The sequence below is a fragment of the Bos grunniens genome, chromosome 3, assembly GCF_055505025.1.
Source record: "Bos grunniens cultivar Pamir isolate PY7600 chromosome 3, Bosgru_T2T1.0, whole genome shotgun sequence".
Classification (NCBI taxonomy): Eukaryota; Metazoa; Chordata; class Mammalia; order Artiodactyla; family Bovidae; genus Bos; species Bos grunniens.
The window spans coordinates 107,019,221-107,042,014 of record NC_141167.1 but is presented as its reverse complement, the minus strand read 5'-3'; the positions used below and the strand labels follow the sequence as shown (position 1 = coordinate 107,042,014).

The window sequence follows — 22,794 nt, the reverse complement described above, 5'->3', positions numbered from 1 at the left end:
TCTTCACAGTCCAACTCTCACATCCATACATGACCACTGGAAAAACCATAGCCTTGACTAGACAGACCTTTGTTGGCAAAGTAATGTCTCTGCTTTTGAATATGCTATCTAGGTTGGTCATAACTTTCCTTCCAAGGAGTAAGTGTCTTTTAATTTCATGGCTGCAGTCACCATCTGCAGTGATTTTGGAGCCCAAAAAAATAAAGTCTGACACTGTTTCCCCATCTATTTCCATGGGACCAGATGCCATAATCTTCGTTTTCTGAATGTTGAGCTTTAAGCCAACTTTTTCACTCTCCTCTTTCACTTTCATCAAGAGGCTTTTTAGTTCCTCTTCACTTTCTGCCATAAGGGTGGTGTCATCTGCATATCTGAGGTTATTGATATTTCTCCTGGAAATCTTGATTCCAGCTTGTGCTTCTTCCAGCCCAGTGTTTCTCATGATGTACTCTGCATAGAAGTTAAATAAGCAGGGTGACAATATACAGCCTTGACATACTCCTTTTCCTATTTGGAACCAGTCTGTTGTTCTATGTCCAGTTCTAACTGTTGCTTTGTGACCTGCATATAGGTTTCTGAAGAGGCAGGTCAGGTGGTCTGGTATTCCCATCTCTTTCAGAATTTTCCACAGTTTATTGTGATCCCTACAGTCAAAGGCTTTGGCATAGTCAATAAAGCAGAAATAGATGTTTTTCTGGAACTCTCTTGCTTTTTCCATGATCCAGTGGATGTTGGCAATTTGATCTCTGGTTCCTCTGCCTTTTCTAAAACCAGCTTGAACATCTGGAAGTTCACGTATTGCTGAAGCCTGGCTTGGAGAATCTTGAGCATTACTTTACTAGTGTGTGAGATGAGTGCAATTGTGTGGTAGTTTGAGCATTCTTTGGCATTGCCTTTCTTTGGGATTGGAATATTAATCAGCCTCAAAAAAGGAGGAAAATCCTGTCATATGCAAGAAAATGGATGAACCCGGAGGCCAGTATGGTGAGTGAGATAAGCCAGTCACACAAGATCAAATATGAGACACCTAAAGTAGTTAGACTCATAGAAAACAGAATGGTGGTTGCTAGGGGTTGAGAGGAGGAGGAAATGTTCAATGAGCATCAGCTTTTAGGTTCACGAGATGAAAAAGTTCTAGAGATCTGTTACACAACGATGGGAACGTAGTTCACACACTGAACTGTATGCTTAAACTGTATGGTTTGTTGCTGTTTAGTTGCTAAGTCATGTCTGATTCTGTGACCTCATGGATTGTAGCCCGCCAGGCTCCTCTGTCCATGGGATTCTCCAGGCAAGAATACTGGAGTGGGTTGCCATTTCCTCCTTCAGGGGATGGAACCTGCATCCCTGCATTGTAGGCAAATTCTTTACCACTGAGCCACCAGGGAAGCCAAAACTGAATGGTTAAGGGGGTAAATTTTATATTACCATGTTCTTTTTTTTAACCACAACTGAAAATTTTTAAAACATCTTCTAAAGAAAAAGCCGTAGAAGAGAGTTATGAGGAATCTAAAAAAGAGCGGATATATGTTTAGGTATAACTGATTCACTTTGCTGTACAGCATAAGCTAACACAACATTGCAAATCAACTATACACCAATAAAAATTTAAAAAGAGTGAGTTGTGAGAAGAATAGCGTGGCCAAGGTGTGAAGACTACACAGAGATCAAGGCCAGCAAGAGGCTTATGGAAAATCATGAAGAGTCATCTAAGCAGAGAGGTGGGGGAAAAAGCCAGCCTACAGGGATTAAAGAGGGTGAGGGTGACGCTGGGGGTGTTGGAGGGACAGCCAGAATGAACCCGACCTGCTGTTCAGTAGTTGACAGGAAAGAGTGAGTGAGCGTGGCAGGGGTTGACTAAAAGTGTGGGGTTGTAGGAAGGATCGTTGCTTTTTTCCCCTTTGGTACAGAGAACACCCAGCACACTTGTGGGTGGAAGAAGGGAGGTTAACAGTGAGGGAGCAGTAAAGTGGGGAGGGCGGGGGAGGGCGTCTTGGCGTGGCCCGTGGAAGGGCCAGTGCACCTGTTAGCCTTGGATGGAAAAGGGACAAACGTCGTGACAGGATGGAGAGTGGGCGGGTGATAAGGGGGTGTGCACAGAGCATTTGTCAGATATTAGGAAGGATGTGGCCAGGATGGGGGTGGCTGCACGGTCTTTCTATAAATTCAGTCCTCCAAGGGTTGAAACCAACTGCTGCCGAGGGGTAGGGGGACTGAGTAGGAGTCTCGAGAAGTGTGGGACAGCTGAGATCAGCAACTGTGGGGCTGCGGCACGGAGTCCAGGACGGATGAGGTGTTGCCTGGTCAGCAGACACAGATGTGAGTTGGCCCCAAAGACAGAGTTGGAGGTGCTCTCCAGCAGTGTCTGGAGTAGAAGGAAGGGCTGTGGGGCTGCTTGGGGGCTGGGAGGGAGCTGGCAGGGAGAAAGGGGTGGTTTGGAGCTGAAGAGAACAATCACCCCACAAACCTACTAATGTCCTCAGACCTCCTGCTCCCCTCCCCTCCCACGGTCCCCAGCTGGAGTGCTCTGCTCTGACAAAAAAACAGCACCAGTCACAAGCTTTGTCTTTTTAATAAAAAATAAACTGTCTGTGACAAGCAGGTTTTGAATTCCAAAACAGAGGAGAGGGGAGAGAAGAGAGTCCAGGGGTCAGCCAGGGAAAAGGAGTGATCAAGGCTCAGATTACCCCTGCCGTTCGAGCCAGGCCAGAAGGGGCACAGATTAAATGTGCCCCAACTGAAGCAAGATGGAAGGAGGTGAGACTTCAGGAAAGACCTCCCAGCGGAGCTGATAAGGTGAGCTGGAGGGAGCGGCTCCCTGCAGAGTCCTGGAGAGTCCTTGGAGAGGGGAGTGTTGGTGTCCAAGGTGGCAGCTGCTTTCAGAGTGGAGTCCCCAGATGTGGTGTGCTCACGCGCTTGTTGTTTTAGGTCTCCTGCAGCGGTATGTTCTGGACGGTCCCAGGATGCCCAGAACTGAAGGATCCTCTCTGGGTCCTCCTTTCACGGCCTAGACCAGGTCTGGGGCAGCCCCGCTTAGAGAGGCCACGTGCTTGGTAGAAGCAGGTTCCACAGGGGAGCCAGCTCTGCTGTGCCCAGCCTCACTGAGTGCTATCAGTGGCACAGAATGGCAGAGAAGGTCCTCTGGTTGGGGAAAGCGGTCTTCGGTGCCACTCCCAGCCTAGTCAGAAAGGAACAGCTCCCAGCTCCCCCAGCCAATGGCCACACGCCCTGCCCTATCCAACAGCCCCAGCCTGTACCCAGAGTTTAAGCCACCTCTGTGCCCTGGAGGTTGTTGTCGGCGTCCATGTCACTGGCAGAGGTCCTGCCTTCCTTGGAGGGTTGGAGGCACTGCTCGCTGCTCAGTGGGGCTTTCTCCCTGGAGGGCAGGGTCCCACAGCCTTGGACTTTGCCCCGGGCTCGGAGTGCCCCCAGTGGGGATACAAGGAAGGTGACGAGGGCTCCTGAGAGCACCAGGGCAAGGAGCACAGTGACGGTGAGGAAGTGGGGCCAGTAGGACTTCGGGGCAGCCAGGGCAGCCCCGCCGCCAACCCTGGTCAGCGGGGCCTCCATGCGCTCCCGGGGAATGCCCGCCAGTTTGGGGTCCAGGGCCAGGGGCTGGTCCTGACTGTGCACCCAGTAGGAGACCACAGGGTACGAGAAGTCATTCTCAGTGGCCCAGCACTGATAGAGACCCCCCGCCCCATCTCGCAGAAGCAGCAAGAGGGAGCCATTGTAGACTGTGGAAGGGGCCTCTGGGATGGCTTCTACCCCGTGACTCCAGTGGTAAGAGGCCAGAGCCGAGCTCTGGGGACAGGGGAGCTCCAGGATGGAGTTGGGGACAGCCAGGACTTCTTTAACTGTAGGGGAAGGAAAGGGGCCAAAGGTTAAGGGGAGAATGCAGGCCCCAACATTTGGGGCCCCATTCCCGTCTCCGACTTCTATTTCAAGTCCTAAACTCAACTTTGACCCCTTTCCTGTCTCCAGTCTGGGCCCCAAACTAACCCCCAGTTCATCTGACTCCAGCTCTGACACCAGAACCAATTTCAACCCCAATCCTGAATCCCAGCTTAGAATTTCTATCCCTCCACCCTACAGCTGACATTCAAATCCATCCCAGCTCTGGGTATTCAGTTCTCAAGCCAGGCAGATGCGAAGGGAGAAATTGATGCAGGAGCGTCCCCACCACTGGAAGCCCTCTCTCGCCTTTGCACCTCCTCTGGGCCACACTCACTGATTCGGGGGCGGCTCCTGGGCCCCAGACTCCTGCCCATGGGGCCACTGGCACATGCCCACTCTGGGTTCCCTTGCTGCATGTCCTGTTTCCAGGACTTCCTGAGGAGAGAAAGCAAAAATTATCCCTTGAAACAGGCAAGAGTGGGAAGAGGAGGGAGCAAGAGAGGGAAGTGCAGTGGGGAGAAAGATGGGTCGGGGTGACAAGGTAGAACAGAGATCAGGGGAAGAGAAGCCCAGGGTGGGCTGAAACAGCTCAACAATGCCGGGTATAACTCCATCCCTGGAGGAGCCCCCAGAGGCTGGGGGTTGTCTTGGAGGCGATGTGTTAGTATTAGGTTGATGAAAACGTAATTACGATTTTTGCATTGTTGAAATTTGCCATTTGATATTGGAATACATTCTTAATAAATGTGGTTATGTTATACATCATTTTAATGTATATTTTTTGCTTTATGTTTTTTGCTAATGACCTACTACTTGATGTTTATTTTATATTTATTTTGGACTATGGAAATAATATTAGACAAAAAGCAAATATGAGCAATTTTCTTACTCGAGTTCAAAATGGGTCGTAAAACGGCAGAGACAACTCGAAACATCAGCAATGCATTTGGCTCAGGAATTGCTAGCAAACGTACAGTGCAGCGGTGGTTCAAGAAGTTTTGTAAAGGAGACAAGAGCCTTGCAGATGAGGAGTGCGATGGCCGGCCACTGAAAGCTGACAACGACCAGTGGAGAGGTCATTGAAGATGATCCTCTTACTATTACACAAAAAGCTGCCAAAGAACTCAATGTCGACCATTCTGTGGTCATTGAGCATCTGAAGCAAATTGGAAAGATGAAAAAGCTCAATAAGTGAATGCCTCATGCGCTGGCCACAAAGCAAAAAAATCGTCATTTTGAAGTGTTGTCTTCTCTTATTTTAAGCCACAACAAGAAACCGTTTCTCGATCAGATTGTGATGTGTGATGAGAAAAGAAAAGTGGATTGTATACTATAACCAGTGACTACCAGCTCAGTGGTTGGACCAAGAAGAAGCTCCAAAGCACTTCCCAGAGCCGAACCTGCACCAAGAAGAGGTCATGGTCATCGTTTGGTGAGGACCTTTTTTGGTGCAAGTGTGGCTTTGGGAAGTGCTTTGGAGCTTCTTTTTGGTCCAACCACTAAATGTCTGATCCACTACAACTTCTGAACCCTGGCGAAACCATGACATCTGAGAAGTATGCTCAGCAAGTCAATGGGATGAACTGAAAAGTGCAATGCCTGCAGCCAGTTCAAAAAAAAGGGCCCCTTCTCCACAACAACACTCAAACACATGCCACGCAACCAACACTTCAAAAGCTGAACGGACTGGGCTGCAAAGTTTTGCCAAATCCACCATGTTCGCCTGACTTCTTGCCAACCAACTACCACTTCTTCAAGCAACTTTTTGAAGGGAAAACGCTTCCACAAACAGCAGAAAATGGTTTCCAAGAGTTCATCGAATCCTGAAGCACAGATTTTTATGCTACGGGAATAAAGCAACTTATTTCTTGTTGGCAAAAAATGTATTAATTGTAACAGTTCCTATTTTGATTAATAAAGATGTGTTTGAGCCTAGTTAAAATGATATAAAATTCACAGCCCCAAACCGCAATTACTTTTGCACCAACCTCACAGCACCTGGAAAGAAGGAGCCCAGAAGCACATACAGGGTAACTGGCACTCACAGGATAGGGGTGGGCAGGAGGCGGCAGGTTTGAGACTCAGGGTCCCAGGCACAGTGAGGGTCCCGGGCAAGGACACAGTCCATACAGCTCTCGTAGACACTACAGTTGGCTCGAGGAACCTTCCAGATGCCTCCTGAGAAGCCTACAAACACTGCTCCCTGGAAAAGAGATGAAGCCTGTCAAGTCACCCTGCCACATCTAGTAAGGACCTAACACCCAAGGCCTGCCCCCCTGGAGACCTCATCTGAGGATCAGGCCCTTTCCCACCTGGGTAGGGGCCAGCTGCAGGTTGCGAACAGGTTCAGGGTCAGGGAACAGCTGAATCTCCTCCACCAGATAAGCACTGTGGTCCCCACTCACCACAGCCTTGTGGAGGGAGCCTGTGCCTGTGGAGAGAGAGAGTTGAAATCACCTAGCCTCTCATGCTTGCTCTCTGACTCCAGATGGCCTCCCCAGCTGTCAGAAAGTTCCTTCTGGGACTTCTCTGGTGGCCCAGTGGTTAGGTCTTTGGGCTTCCATGCAAGGCGTGCTGATTTGATCCCTGCTTGAGGACCTAAGATCCCACATGCCTTGAAGCCAAAAAAAAGAAAGAAAGAAAGTTCCTTCTGAAGTCTGCACTGGACACAGATCTGTCAGACCATTTCCTTCTGTTGCCATGGAGACGGAGCTCTCGTAAATGGCTGGAAATCCCTTGCCTCTCAGTCCTTCCTTGGAAACTGCCTGATCAAACTCCAGCCCTAGAGGAACCAAACTATCCCCTTTCTTCATGGATATGTGGACTTTTAATCAGTTCTGGAGAAAATCACATCACCAGCCTCCCTCACTTCCGTCAAGGGTCTCTACTCAAAGTTCAGTAAGGTCTACCCCGACCACCTTTTCAAATTACCACCTTTCCAACAAGCGTTCCTGACCACCCCATCACACTGTTCTACTTATTTTCTGATCTCGCAATGTACCAAGTAACTGACTCCTTCAGTATGTTTATTGTCTGTCTCCATGCACTCCAAAAGGAGCTAGCTTTTTGTCTGTTTTGTTCTTGTCTGTGTACTCAATATAGGCACAGCTGATGTCCTAAAAGAAAGAAGGAACCTGACGGGCTTCTTCTACTAAAGCTCAAGGTCATCCACCTTAGCCAGGCCCTCAATACATATGCTTCGCAATCTTCCCCATCCCCCCACAGACCGTCTCTCCTTCTTTCCACAAAGAATATTTGAATCTACTTCTCTCTTCTCAAACCTGCCTTTTCCATCCCTCAGTCCCCGCCACTCATGACCTTGTGTTCTCCTACTTCATAGAAAACACAAAAGCCTTCGCCTAAGAGCTCCCTCTACTTCCTGCCCATCTTTTCCCTCCCCAAGTCTATACACCCCTCCTCTATCCTCCCTTACATCACCTTTCTAGCATGGTTTCCCCCATAAGATAGATAAATAAGATAAACAGCTCTTGCTAAGGTCACCAAAACCCTTCATGCTTCTCTACCCCACCAGACTGAAAGTTCAGAAAAGTTAGGGATGGGGCTCTTTGGTTCCCCTGCTATATTTTCAGAGCCTAGCTGGGTGCCAGGCACAGCGCAGGTGCTCTGATAAACATTTGCTACTTCGTGATAACCTAGAGGGGTGGGATGGTGGGAGGTCCAAGAGGGAGGGGTTATATGTATACGTATAGCTGATTCACACTGTGGTACAGAAGAAACTAACACAATATTATAAAGCAATTATCATCCAATTAAAAAAAGAATTTGTTGAGTGAATGCATGAGTGAATGGACTCAAAGGTCTCCCTCCTCAACCTGAGTTGCAACCCTGGCTCCAGCCCCTTGAGGGGTGCCCTGGAGCCCTCTACTCACTGGTGCCCAGGTACATGACCAGATGGCTCTGCCCGTCGATGCCCTGGGCTGTCTCCACCGCAAGCCATGTGTACTCTACACCAGACTTCACCAGCAGGGGTGTCCCCACCACTGGCTCATCCATCAGGAAATGGTCCTTCATGAAGGTCAAGGCTTTATCAGAGGAGGGGCCCTTGGAGCACTGAAGGGGGAAGGAGGCAGATCAGGTCAGCTTTCTCCTTTCCTTCAACCCACCCGTGGCCTCTTCTCTCCCTCCCTCCCCTTTGGCTAATCTCCTTTGCCTCCCTCCCTCTTGGCAGTCCTCATTTCAGGACTGGGATTAAAGCTGGACTCTGGAACTGCCTGGCTTTAAAATGCAGCGTCTGAATTCAGCATGTCTGAGGTTCCTTAACAGTGAAATGGGCCTATTACCAACACAGCACAGACTTGCTATGAGGATGCAAGCGACTTACATGAAAAGTAATTAGAACAGTACTTGGCATGAAGTAAGTACTTGATAAGCTTTAGCTGTCATTATTTCTACCCATCATCCCCGTCACCAAGGATGCCCGGCCACCAGCAGAATGTAGGGTGAGGATCCCCTGCAGGCAAGGACACCCTGAACTCATGTCTGTAGGCCCAGGCTTAGCATAGGACCTAGTACTCAGTTGGGGCCCAATAAATGTTCACAGAGTCAATAATGGAATGCAGTCTGTCACAAAAAGGGGTGGTATAGCAGGGAGTATTTTGCATCATGGTTTGGCATGAATTGGATGCACGACTCGGGGAGAGTCCCTTCTCCATTCTGGGCCTTCTTTTTCTTACCCATAAAATGAGGGGGTTGGACCGGCTGTTCTCCAAAGGCCCTGCCAACAACAGCATACTGCAGCTCTGGGACACCTGTGTCCTGATCAATGGTCACGATTCTTGTCCTCCGTTTCCAACAGCACTGTCTTAAAGCCAGCCACAACTGCATCACCTCATGCTGTGTCCTCAGACAAGTTACCCTACCTCTATGAGTTGCAAATTCCTATCTGTAAAGTGACGCGATAACATCTGTATCTCATTTAGATGCCAGAATGAGCACATGTACCTACTCTTGCTTCCTCCCAAAGGGATTTTTTTTTTTTAAAGACATATGAGAACATGAGAGGAGGTAAAAGCAGCCACATTTGGGAAGCTGGAAAGCAAATGAACAAAAGGGAAAAGACTTAGCAGGAAAAAAGAATCTTTCTAAGCCAGCCCAGGCTTAAATTTTTATTTATAAGGCAGAATTTCTGAAGTTCATAAATTAGTGGCCTCAGTCCCCTCTGGAAACGGGGCAAAAGAAAGGCTATATTTGAAAATCTATTTAAGAAGCAGGCAGACTTCTTCCCAGCTCCATGCAGCTGAGTAACTGTCCCTTCCATACCCTGGCCCAGGACTGGAGGTTTATTCTCTAGAGAGGATAAGGCAGAGGGACTCTGGTTGGAGGACAGCAGAGAGGTGACACACCATGATGAAGGCAGGGGATTAAATGCAGGTAGACACAGCACCTGCTGAGACTCTTCCCCCACCCCCAGCCTTTCTTCCCCATGACTCCCAGATCCCAGGAGCCAGACCGCCTCACTCCAAGAGAAGACTAGAAGAATCTGCTCCAGGAAAGCTGACTAAAGGCCCTAAAGAAAAGACTTAAAGATACTGATATTGAAGGTCTCCAGTAAAGCAGCCTAGCCAGCCCATTCACAGTGGAGTTACCATGGAGTTCAAGTTGCCAAGTCATACCCAGGGTGCAGAGTTTCCACAGCTTCAAGGCCCCCTCCCTCATAACTATGAGTAGATAGCCAAGGATGACCAAATATGTGAGTGAAACCACAGACATGAAAGATATAAAAAACAGAGACACGGAAAAAAATTAATAAACTTTAAGAGGAAACAAATGATTCAGAGAAAAGAAAACTTCACAGCGAAGTATCATTATTACCTTAAGAGAGAGAAGTATGAAGATAGCATACCCATGAAACAAGAACATACATAATGCTTCAAAAGAGGAGTTCTTATTCCAACGAATGCAGCCAGAGATTATAAATGTCCTGAAAGAAGACCAAACTAATACAAGTTTTTGTTTTGCTCCCCAAAGTCAAACTCTAAGAGCAAGTTTTCATGATCACGTTTCTAGATCCAAACACCAATTTATAGAAAATACTTAAAACTCCACCACAGCAATGCAAAATCATCAAGATCCAGACTGTGGGAAATCCTATATAACAAATAAATTGTAAGAGAAAGAAAGAAGTTGGAAAGGGAACATACAGACTAAGAGAGACTGAAAAGAACAACCAATCCAAACTTACAGATCTTATTTTGATTTTGATTTCAAAAACAAACTATATTTAAAAAAAAAAAAAAACATGATATCTATGAGACTATTAGAAATTTGAATACTTTTGCATATTAGGTTAAGAAACTATTATTAATTTCGGTGGGGTGGGGGGCTTCCCTGGTGGCTCAGATGGTAAAGAATCCACCTGCAATGCAGGAAACCTGGGTTCAATCCCTGGAGAAGGGAGTGGAAACCCACTCCAGTATTCTTGCCTGGAAAATCCCAAGGAGCCTAGCGGGTTACAGTCCATGGGATCACAAAAAGTCAGACACGTCTGAGTAACTAAACATGCATGCATGCATTATTTTTTTGGTGTAATAATGGAACTATACATTATTTTTTTCAAAGCCCTTATCTTTGGTGATACATACTAAAACCATTATGGATGAAGTAATGGGATGAATGGTAGCCACCCAAAGGTATGCCCATTGAAAACCTGGGAGTGTGACTTTATTTGGAGAAAGGCTATTTGTAGATATAATTAAAAAATCTCAAGATGACTCATTCTGGATCACAATGGGCTCTAAATCCAACGACAAGTGTGCTCATAAGAGAAGAGGAGGAGACACACAGAGATAAGGCTACATGACAGCAGAGGCAGAGACTGGAGTGAGGTGCCTACAAGCCAGAGAACACCAAAGCCTGCCAGCAGCCAAGGCAGGAGTGAGGCCCAGAACGGATTCTCTCTCAGGGCCTCCAGGAGGAGCCAACCTTGACTGCAACTTTGATTTCAAACACCTGGCCTCCAGAATTGTGAAGGAATAAATTTCTTGGTGTTCTTGGTGTTTTACACCACCAAGTTTGTGGTAATTTGTTATGGCAGCCATAGGAAACTAACACAGATGAAATGATGCCCAGAATTTGCTTCAGAAAATAAGAGGGGAAGTGAGTGGGATAGAGATGAAGTGGTCTGATTGGCGAGGAGTTGCAGCTGGCTGATGGGTGTATGCTGCTAAGTAACTTCAGTCATGTCCGACTCTGTGCAACCCCATAGATGGCAGCCCACCAGGCTCCCTAGTCCCTGGGATTCTCCAGGCAAGAACACTGGAGTGGGTTGCCATTTCCTTCTCCAATGCATGAAAGTGAAAAGTGAAAGTGGAGTCGCTCAGTCGTGCTCTTCACGACCCCATGGACTGCAGCCTACCAGGCTCCTCCATCCATGAATTTTCCAGGCAAAAGTACTGGAGTGGGGTGCCACTGTTTAGAGGTCCATAATACTATTCTGTCGGAGAAGGCAATGGCACCCCACTCCAGTACTCTTGCCTGGAAAATCCCATGGACGGAGGAGCCTGGTAGGCTGCAGTCCATTGGGTCGCTGAGGGTCGGACACGACTGAGCGACTTCATTTTCACTTTTCACTTTCATGCACTGGAGAAGGAAATGGCAACCCACTCCAGTGTTCTTGCCTGGAGAATCCCGGGGACGGAGGAGCCTGGTAGGCTGCAGTCCATGGGGTCGCTAAGAGTCAGACACAACTGAAGCGACTTAGTAGCAGCAGCAGTATACTATTCTGTCCACTTTTTATATGTTTAAAATTCTCTATAATAGAACGTATTTATAAGACATATACAAAGCTCAAAAAATCTAGGAAATTAAATATGTTAGCAGAAATTTAAAATCTGACAGAAGGATCAGAAGATAAAAAAATTGAGATACTCTCAGCAAGTAAAACAAAACCAAAGACTTGGGAAAATTCCTAAAAAGGATTTTAAAAGTTATAGGACCAACCAATCCAGGGGATTCAGAAAGAAATGAGAAAACATCCCAACAGTAGAATATCCTCTCCATGAAAAAAGAGATTTTTGTTTTCTTCACTACTATGTCTTCATTGCCTAAAATAGTGACAGGTGACCTTAAAAAAAATGTATTAAATGAAAAGGTAACAGTTCAAGCAACAGGTTAACAGTTCTTTTCAGTTCTTAGAACTGAAAGAACTAAATTTCCAGGCCTAAGGGGCAAAGTGAACACTCGGACCATGAATGAACAAGATCCCATCAAGGCACAATATCATGAAATTTCAAAATAACCAGCAACAACAACAACAAAATAACCAGCAACACAAAAAAGGTACGACAAGATTCCAGAGGGAAAAACAGATATTCAAAGCTTTGGGGATCAGAATAGCTTCAGACTTCTCAAACAGTAGCACTGTAAGCTAGAATATAATAGAGGATGCCTTCCAAGTCTGAAAGGAAGATTATTTTTTCCTAGAATTAAAATAGATACAACCAGGCAAACTATCAAAGGTGAATGTAGAATGAAGACATTTTCAGACATTCAGGGTCTCAAAAAAATTTACCTGCTGTGTATTCTTTTCCAGGAATTTACAGAGGCCATCCTGGTGGCTCTAGTGGTAAAGAACCCACCTGCCAATGTATTGAGACATAACAGACACGGTTTTGATCTCTGGGTTGGGAAGATTCCCTGGAGGAAGACGTGGCAACCCACTCAGTATTCTTGCCTGGAGAATCCCATGGACAGAGGAGCCTGGCAGGCTATAGTCCATAGGGTCGCACAGAGTCGGACACAACTGAAGCAACTTAGCACCCACCCACCCATCCTCCACTAAAATAAGACAGTGAAAGAAAGAAAAAATAGGAAGTTGTGGGATGCAAGAAACACCAGATTATCACAAGAAAGAGGCAAAGGGAATGCCCAGAATGATGAGGAAGGGAGCTTCCAGGATGGCAGCTGTGCTCCGGATGTACATGAGATGAAGATGTAGTCAAGACTGCAGCAGATAGAAAGGATTTCCAGGAAAATGAAATTCTTAGACTACCAAATGGGTCTGTTTTCAAAAGAGATTCAGTTAATTGAGGTAGAGTTTGGGGTTGAAATAAAGATAAGAGCTTAGAAAACAAAGCAAGAAAAAAAAAATCAAGATAATTACTAACCCCAGGGAAAATTTTTTTAATTATGCAAAAAGGAAAAATAATCATGGCCTACTATATGGCTCAGTTGTGAGTAATGAATCATAATATAAATACTGGCCTGACCAAACTGACTATAAACCAATGCTGGGAGATAAGAGGTGGGTACAGCAGTGTGCTGGTAAGGCTGCTCTGGGGTGATGATTTAAAGTGTTTGCTGATTTCCATAATGTATTATTCCCACCATGGTTAATTTCAAGCTATCAACGTAATGTCACTGAACTCGGATTTGGAAAGAGATGCACAAAGGGTTCTTGCTAGTTGCTGCAAGTCAGCTCCAGCTCATCGCTGAGTGGGGGGTGGGGATGGGGAGACACAGTTAAATCTTCACCATCCACAATGGGAATTCAATAGCTGCTGCCTGAAATGGAAGCAGCAAGGAATAGGAATAAACGTATTTTGAGATTTGGAGATAAAATCAAAAGAATCAGCTAAAAGAGTTGAAGGAGATTGTCTCTAGAGAGGGAAAAGTGCTGGAGAGAGGAAACTGGGCTGCTGTTTGTAACCAACCATGTAAATCTCCTTGGAAAAGTGCTGGAGAGAGGAAACTGGGCTGCTGTTTGTAACCAACCATGTAAATCTCCTTCGAATGGTGTACATATACAACTCCAATCCAAAAACAAAAGTTAAATAAGAAATGCAGATGAAGAGGCCCAGGAAAGTCCCTGGCACAGCCTGTGCTCCCTTGTTTTTTCAGTGATATACCCAAGCATATGGTGTGCACTTAGCTGGGGTGCAGGGGTGCTGTTCTGTATTTAGGATGGGGCTGGACACCATGGATGTGGAACGTGGGCAGCTGGAATGGTGAATATCTGAGCAGACAGGACTTGGGGGTGTGGGGAGCACTAGCATTTATGGGGCACTATCACGCTGTGAGAGGTGCTTTGACACATATGTGTCTGGGGGAGGCGGGCTTTACTCATTGCATGGATAATACTCACACTGCCTGGCCGTGGACTGATATCAGGATATTCATAAGTAGTCCAGCGTGAAGTCTCTTTGTCCAATTCCTTATACTTCCCCTCAAAGACACTCTTGATGTCCTTGAGTGAGAAAGCACAGACAGCAGAGCTCCTGGTCCCACCAACGTGCCTGGAGACAGCCAGAGGGGAAGTTAAGTTGTCTGTAACCTCCTCTGCTACACCTCCCCCTCCCACCTTGGCCCACTTTTGGTGAAAAACCCCAGAAGGGGAGAAGTATGAAGGGCTGGGTCAGTCCCCAGCCGAGAGGCGATAAGAGCTAGGAGAGTCCCAGACTTTATCCCATTTTAGGATCTGAGGTGTGGTTATCCTTAATGAGAACTAATTTGGGCTCAGGCCCTGGGGCGTCTCCTGTGTGGCCTGCCCAGACTGAGCCTCTATGGGAGAAGCAAAGTAGCCAGCTCCCAGACAGGCTCCAGGTGAAGCTCTCCTCCCTGGGGGTCCAGTGTATTCTTGGTCCTCAGAAAACCAAACAGAACCCAACTACAAGACTATTTTTATTCCTTCCGCCCTGGTCTGTGGAGACAAAAGCTCTGTCTTTATTGTTTTGTTTTAACCTGACTGTGGCATAAACCATATTCTCAGTCCTGGAAGCCACAGATACCAGACCATGCTTACAAAAGATATCTTTGGTACCTGACACATTGTCAGCAGACACCTGAACACTGTGGGAGCCAGACCACAACAAATAAGTCTCAATCTCCAAGCAATGACTTTATTTTTATCTTATGTTGTTGATGGTGTTTCGCTCTATGCTATGACCACTAGGAAGTTCACAGCTACAGGTGTCCCAGCATCCCCAACTGTATAAGTGATAATCATCTGTAATGTGCAGACTCCATCCCTGGGTTCTCTCATTCTCCTTTTATTTCCATTTCCTCATAGGTTTATTTTATTTTAATGTTTGCCTTTTGTAAGCTGCCTCCTATCCTTTTTGGAACCAGGCAGGACATAAACTAATAAGAACCTTTCTGAGCTTTATTTTCCCTATCTACATTGAGCCCTACATTAAGGGCGTGAGTCAAATTCCTGGGAGATGGTGATGATCAAATGTCTTCATATGTGAAGTGTGGAGTTTGTGCTTCGCTCACATCAGTTCCTACCCTCCCTGGCGGGCCAGGGAGCTGACCCCAAATCCCACTTCCAACCCCCACGCTCTCGCCTAGTTGCTCACCACTGAGAGGTAAAGACTGCGTAGACCTGGGGATCGGTGGAGGAATTGTCTGCCAGCAGGACAGCGTGACGGATAACGTTGAAGGGAAGTTGTTTCGGCTGGGTGCAAAGCAGCTGGGCCTTTAGGAAGGTGGTCCACTTCTTCTGCAGCAACTTTTCGCCACCCACGTCATTCTAGGGGCACAATCTAAGAGTCAGAGGGTGCCCCCACTGCCCACGCGTGACCACGCCCTCTAACCCGCCCCTCACCCCATTGGACCCTAAGCGCCCAGCCCCTCCTCTGCCATCTCCCCCATTGGCTTCTCCACGGCCAGCCCCGCCTCCCACCAGGCTGTGGACCTTGCAGACTTGGGCCACCCGGGAAATGCGAAGCTTCTCGAAGAACTCAAACTCGCTGGCTGTCTCCTCGAAGAAGAAGTAGACGACCTGGGTGGAAGGAATGGCTGCCACGAAGGAGGCGTCCGCTGCACGGGAAGGGCAGATAAGCTAAGAGATGGAGCACCTAGGTGTCCTGGTTTCCCCTTTGGGAAAACCCTTGACTCTGAAGACTAGAAGGTACTATGGCCCAGATCTACAGCTGATCGAGGTGTGGCCATGGGTGGGGGGAGGTACTTTAATTATTTACATAAGATGAAAGCTTCCCGGGTTTCCCTGGTGGCTCAGTGGTAAAGATCTGCCTGCCAGTGCAGAAGACAAGCATTTGATCCTTTGTCAGGGAAGATCCCACATGCAGCAGCTAAGCCTGTGGGCTTCAGCTATTGAACCTGTGCCCCAGAGCCAGAGAGACCCACAACCACTGCGAGCCCATGTGCTGCAACTACTGAAGCCTGCCTGCTCTAGAGCCTGTGCTTCCCAACAAGAGAAGCCACCACAATGAGAAAAGCCCATGCACTGCACGCAACTGGAGAGTAGCCCCTCGCTCGCCACAATCAGAGGGAAAAAGCCTGCGCAACTACAAAGACCCAGCACAACCAAAATTTTTTAAAAATTAAACAGTTTTTTTTAAAAGATGAAACCTCCCCAGGACAGGAGGTCTGTCTTCTTCCCTGCAGTACCACCTTGCATATAGTACGTCTCAACCAATGAGAGTTGAGTGAATTAACAGCAGTTTAGAGTGCCAGGTCTCCGGGACTTGGGGAAGGGGGCCAGACCTGTGCTGGGTGGGGCTGAGGTCCTTACGTTGTAGCCAGCGGAGGAAATTGTCAGTCTTGAGGACAGGCTGGGATCCCAGGGTGCGCAACAAGATGGGCTCACTGCCCAGGAAGTTGTTCATGGTGCCGGAATAGAGCATCCCATCTAATGTGAGGAGAGGAGGGGGGACCTTGTCAGTTGGAGGGTGCCCCTGCCCTTCTCAGATCTGCCTCTGACTGGGGTCAGCCTTCACATCACTCTCTGGCCTTCTTCATTTGTTCTACACCTTCCCGTGAAGTCCCAAAGCCCAGCTCACAGCCCGCCCTGAGCACTGTTCTCAGGTCCTCCTCCCACAGGGACTGGCCAACTTTATGGCCTTCAGTGTTTGGCACTTTCCCCGCCTTTCTCTGGCTCCTCCCTCCCACACCCAGCTGAACCACTCGCCAGTTAGAATCACTCATTGTTTCTCCAGGATGGCTGTTCTGTTTCTACACATGAGGGCATACCCTTTTCTTCCAGGAACACTTTCCCTGCCCACCTACCTGTCTTTCAAGGTCCCACTCAGTCAAAGGCCACCGGCTTCAGGAAGCCAGGGGCTGGGGGGAGTGATGGTTTGTGTCCAGGAGGGCACAGCACCATGATTTCCTCTTTGCAGTCCCTACGTTTCCTAGCCCAATGCCTGGCACACCGGAGTGGCTGTTCATACAGAGTCTGCTTGTTGAACAGAAGGTGACTCTCAGGCCTCTTTCCTGTCTGAGACCCTTCCAGGACCCTCCCATCTCTGTGCATCACTCCACATCCATCTTGCCCCACCTCCTTTGTGGCAGCTTCATCTGGTTGGGGTGCCTGATACTCCCTCTGATTTTATGCTCTGAGGCTCCTGGCTTCCCCTCCCTTTGTCCTCTTGCCTTTCAGGAAATTGTCAGATTCCCTGTGTCACAGAGTGACCAGGGAAAGCAGTTATTGGGATGGACCAGGGAAGCCGATACTCACCTGCCATGACAGCCGTGTGCTTATGGGTGGGGTCGAAGGGGCTTTGGCCTTTCCCCTCCACAACCCTGTCCTCCGAGATGGGCAATAGTCTGGAATCTTGGAGTTCCTAGAGGGGGGGAAGTGGCTGGGGGGGCCAGAACGCCAGAGTCTCACGTCTGGGAAAGGAGGGACACGAGGGAGGAAGGGGTAGGGGCTGCAGAGGAAAATTGACCTGGAGCTCGGAAGCTCACAAGGACCCTGGGCCGCAACATCAGAGTTTTTCAGAGCTGCAGAGGATGAGCTGGGGTGGAGGTGAGGCGGGGCCTGAGAGCCGGCGCCAGATAACTCACAATGAAGGTACAAGCAGGGCTGAAGGCAAACGTGCCGCAGGCGTAGAGGTGGGTGGAGTTGAAGGATACCAGGACACGAATAAAGTTGAAACACTGTGTCTGGGGGAGAGAGACAGTTCAGGCCTCCAGAACACTTGCCCCAGACTCCCGGCCCCTGGAGGACTGCTCCCTCACTTGCCAGGAGGGAGAAGGGCTGGACAGTGCTGAGGCAGTCCCCATAGGTCTTTATAGAACAGCAGGCCACGTGATCATGATCCTCTAGAACACGATCACTCAAACAAGCGTCCTCTGCTGCCTGCCTCACCTAAGGTCATCCAGTGATGGCCTGGGGACACCAGGGCTCTCTTGCAGAGCCCCAGTATCGCCACCCCTACTTACCTCATTGCTCTTCCTCTTAAAGGCACATTCACTCTTTTTTCTGTCACTGGCTGGCCAGGGTATCTGAAGTAGGGCATTGGGAAAGGGGAGATGAAGGGAATGAGATCTTGAGCTCTCTGACCTACTACCCCCTCCTTGGCTCTGGTGTGAAATCACCAGCAGGCATAATGGTTAGTTACATGCTGGTAGGCTGTAAGAACCTCGCTTTGTGACCCTGGCTATTACTCTAATGATACTGATATTCATGAGGACACAGCTCCATGTGAGAACATGGTCAATGGAATCAGACCTGAGCTTGAACCTAGACTCAACCACTTACTGGTTGAGTGATCTTGGTCAATGGCACAGATTTCTGTATGTAAAGCACCTAATGCCATGCATGGTATACAAAGCAGCAGCTGGAAACAAAACAAAACACATTTCTTGGGGAAATTGTTAAAAATTTTCGGTTCCTCACACCTCAGAGAAACTGTATTTTTAATCCGCATCCCATATGTGCAGGTGGCCCACAGACCACACGCTGAGCAACACAGACTGTGTTGAGATGCTCAGTAATTGCTCCCTCCCTCCCTTTTTTCCTTCCCTCTCCATTTCTCCCTTACATTATTCCTGTGAGTAGGGTGACTATAACACAGAAGCCTCAGTGATGTCTTCCAGTGGGTGGATATCACATTATTGATATAATTTGAGTCAATGTTTCTCTCATAGGTCAATTTCCATATCAGTCATTTTAGCAACTAGTATTGGGGCTTCCCTGGTAGCTCAGCTGGTAAAGAATCTGCCTGCTAATGCAGGAGATCCTGGTTCAATTCCTAGGTCAGGAAGGAGGCCCTTGAGAAGGGATAGGCTACCCACTCCAGTATTCTTGGGCTTCCCTGGTGGCTCAGCTGGTAAAGAATCTGCCTGCAATGCAAGAGACCTGGGTTCAATCCCTGGGTTGGGAAGATCCCCTGGAGAAGGGAATGGCTACCCACTCCAGTATTCTTGCCTGGAGAATTCCAGGGACTATCCACGGGGTTGCAAAGAGTCGGACACGACTGAGCAACTTTCACTTTCACTTTGTCAATTTCCATATCAGCCATTTTATCAATTAGTATTATTCAACCAGTATTCATCGTGCCCATGAAGTGTGAGGCCACTGCTGTGTTTCTTGTCTGTCATAAAAATCATACGTGTATATGTCCATACCAAGAACTGCCAATCGTTGCTGATTATAGACAACAGCAAATTGGGTAGTTATTCATGCATAGGCAGTCCAGGCACAGGGCAGCTGCCAGCCCCCTCCTCACTTCCAGCCCGCACCCTTTCCCTGGCCTCTCACCATATTCTTCAGCCTTGGCACCCCAGGATCCTCGATATTCAAGGCCAGAATGGCCTCTCGAGCCCCCACATAGAGAGTGCCTCCGTCATCACTCAGGAGTAGAGTGTCAAAGTCCTGGAGGCCCTTTTGGTGGAAGAAGCTAAGAGCTCTGCGTCCATCCCCTGTTGAGAGGTGGTGAGAAGGGGTGAGTGATGAGAAGGCAGTGGGTAAGCAGCTGATTTCTGAGAGAAAAGCAGGGGAAGGAAAGGGTTGGCAGAGTGTGCTCCCCCCAGCCTTCGCAGCCGGACCCACTCTTCAGCAGCAGATCCCTGCTTTGCCCCATCCTGCTGACAGCCTAGGAGCATTGGGTGCTGAGCTCATAGTGGAGAGGAAAGACAACCAGATTCAGGGTAATAACAGACTGGGACAGACAGAGGGTGCCCCACACTCAAGAGACAGACAAAGGGACAGGAAATAAAGTGAGGCATAAGGGATGTTCTTTCAGGCCTAGGGGGCTGCGGCTGGGCAGGACACATCAGTCCTCACAGGCAGGGAGGGCAGAGAGCAGATAGACAGACAGGAAGGTGTTGGCACCCACAGACAAGAAGGCTAGAGGTAGATAGGACTATGTGTCAGAGTAACTGTGGGTTTCAGGGGTCCCACTCACCAACCCCACTTTCCTTCCCTCCTCTACAGGAAATTTCTACCACGAGAACCACTGCCATAGGTGGAACAGAAAGAAAATGTTTTTCTCCTGAGTTTCCTGCAGGCGCCTGTATATCACCCAGACTGGGGATTTCGGCTGGCTGTGGGAGATTCCCTGAGGTCTCCCCATCACTGTGATGTGGCGGAGGTGGGTGTGTGTGCCCGTTCCCCTGGCACATAGGGCCCCTGGCACATCAGCGCGGAGAGATGAGCTTCTCAAACTCTCTCTCTCATGAGCACGTTTGCACTTTCGCATTAGAGGACTGATGAGCTAACTGTTAGCTCTGGAGGCTCAGAGAATCTTAGTACCAACCACGAAGAGGAGTTGGGGAAACATGTGGCAAGGTGCCAGAGAGGCTGGGCTCCCCAGAGCTGTATAAACCCCTCTGTCACTGAACTGATCACCCTCAAGTATGGTTGTGTGACAGCCCACCTGCCTGCCCCTGGGGACCATCAGCACCTTGGGGGCAGGGTTTATGCTTGTAATCCCAGCACCTAACACAAGGGAGGCCCTTCCATCAATGGGCAACATGCATTTCCTTTACCATGTTGCCCCAGAAAGATGCAAAAGACTCAGCCATGCCCAGGAGACCCTGCCCCTGCAACTCCGACAGGGCCCATGTCCTTTCCTGAGTCTTTTCTCTGCAGGTGGAGGGCCAGCAGCCCCCACAGCCTCAGTAAGAAACCAGTCAAGCTGTGCCTACAGGGTCCCAGGGCCCAGACACCAGCCAGGCTACTCTGGGTTCTTGTATTCCTGGTGTCCACAGTATTGGACACAGCGTGGTCCAGCATCATCTGTGCACTTGCGTGTCCTGGGTCACCAGGTCCACGGATTCCCTTAAGCCTCAAATGTCCTAGGGGCATGAAAGCAGTTATGGGTTTGAAGTGCCCAGTTTGATAACAGTGACACTGAAGGAGGGAAAGAGAAATCACCAGCTCTGGAGAACCAGAAGGCACAACGCCCCTGGCCCCCTGCTCTCCTCACCTCCCTTTCCTCAGTCCCTCCCCCAAGTGAGTTTCATCATTCACTCCTTTCTCAGCCTGAATTTCTATTTCTGGCTGTCTCTCTCTCCCTGACGCCCTCTGCCTCTCCATGACTTATCTAGTGTGGTTTCTCCAAGTCCAATTTCCTACCCCTTTCCTTCCATTCTCTCTTTCCTTCCTCCACCCCCTCCAGCCCGGGGCTGCCATCCCCTACTTCCTGATTGTCAGATCCTTACCTGCATGGTATTTGACCCTGGGTGTGGGTCCCTGCCCTTCACGCCCCGCAGTTGTCGCCGGTGGCAGGAACAGCAGGAGCAGCTGGAAGAGGAAAAGGCCCAGGAAGCTCCAGGAGTCCAGGCCCAGGGCTGGAAGGGCCATGCTCAGCCAGGGGCTGTCACTGGACGTCTCTGGGGAAACAGGCACCGGGTACTCTCTGGGTGAGCAGTCCTTACCACATCCCCCCTGGGAACCAATCAGAGAGCCCCAGGCAGCAGAAGTATGTATGGCGGGGGGCGGGGGGGGGGATGCAGGGGGACAGGCCAGTTTCCTCTCCAGTGTGCCCTCAGAGAGTCTCACTTCCATCATTCTCACAGGCCTCACTCTGCCCCACTCTCCCCTCCGAATTGAAGTCCAGTTGTTCCCCATTCCTTATGATCTCTTTGCACCAATAGCCCGGCTCTGCCTTCCCTCACCTTACGCTCAAGGAAGTCCTTCTTGTTATCTACTCTGCCTTTCCTCCTCCCATAGCCCAGATCCCAAACCACTGCCTGGTCCTGGCTCCAGGACTTTCTGGGGAGCAGATTCCTGCACTCGCAGTATAGATTCTTCAGACTTGATTCTCCTGGCTCTTTCAGATCTCTTGATACCCAGGGCCTTGTACTCAGCCCTACCCTCTGATGACCCAAACAAGAAGACCAGGTCTGAACCGGCCTGCTCTGTTCTCTGACTCTGAGGCCTACAGGCCTCTTCTTGCAGAGAGGAGATGGGAGACCAGCCCTCCAGGCTGGCTAGTAGCATCACACGGAAAGCGGCCCAGGGCAGGGAGAGGCTGGTCGTCTCCCAGCCTCTGCAGCTGCCCCCTCTCTCTCTGGTCTTAGTGCTGCTGCTATCTGTACTCCTGATCTCTGCATAATCCTCCCTTTGGTCTGCCACCCCTCCAGTCAGCCATCACATCTCACGTACCGTTGAGCCAGTCACAGCATAGAACCCAGGTATCCAGACTCTTGGGCGGGGGGTGCCATCCAAGAGAAAGAAGGGAGGGCTCCCAGGCCCCAGAGGTGGGGGACAGGAGACTCAGCCCGGCTGGGCTAGGAGTGCGGCCCTCCAGGTACCCATAGTGGCAAAGCCCGCACTGGGAGCTCTGGGCAAGGGAAACCAGAATTTCCACCTCTCGAGTTGTGACAGATCCCTGGCTTGGGCGGAAGTTGGTTGACTGGGAGGGGAATAAAAGGAGACACACCTCTCTCTTTGGCCCTCCTCTCACCTGTCTATCAAGAAAGTTTAAAAGGCCAGAAAGTTTCTAGGTCATTTCAGCCATCCCCCTGTCCCTCTATCGTCACAGCCAGTCTAACAAGCCTAGTCGGGATTTTACCTCTTGCTCAAGATTTCCCAGATAGGAGACATGACACCGTCTTTCATATTCCTCTTTTCACTTACCTCTCCACTCCTACCAACAGGGAAGTCCCTGAAGTGGAATAACCTTTCAGACCTCCCACGGCCAACCGAGCCATAGTCTTTAAAAAACAATACGATCCTGAACAACA

The 22,794-nt window shown here is 49.1% G+C and overlaps 1 protein-coding gene across 3 annotated transcripts; it reads right to left on the bottom strand.

Moving 5' to 3' along the window:
* Positions 1-2,553: 2,553 nt before the first annotated feature.
* Positions 2,554-22,384, bottom strand: SEMA4A (semaphorin 4A). 3 transcript variants are annotated; one of them, XM_086393288.1, is made up of 15 exons: positions 22,214-22,384; positions 21,268-21,438; positions 19,364-19,524; positions 18,043-18,105; positions 17,665-17,763; positions 17,336-17,441; positions 16,391-16,507; positions 15,551-15,675; positions 15,213-15,385; positions 14,000-14,150; positions 7,788-7,968; positions 6,210-6,328; positions 5,943-6,100; positions 4,232-4,332; positions 2,554-3,857 (listed from the first exon to the last, which is right to left on the bottom strand). In XM_086393288.1, exons 2-15 carry the CDS (start codon positions 21,407-21,409, stop codon positions 3,265-3,267), a joined length of 2,289 nt encoding a protein of 762 aa, XP_086249414.1. In that variant the 5' UTR covers positions 21,410-21,438; positions 22,214-22,384; the 3' UTR covers positions 2,554-3,264. The 3 variants fall into 3 exon arrangements, with proteins under 3 accessions (XP_086249414.1, XP_086249415.1, XP_086249417.1); XM_086393289.1 differs by having other exon boundaries at positions 21,268-21,349; XM_086393291.1 differs by lacking the exons at positions 14,000-14,150; positions 15,213-15,385; positions 15,551-15,675; ... (5 more) ...; positions 21,268-21,438; positions 22,214-22,384 and adding an exon at positions 8,592-8,784.
* Positions 22,385-22,794: the final 410 nt, after the last annotated feature.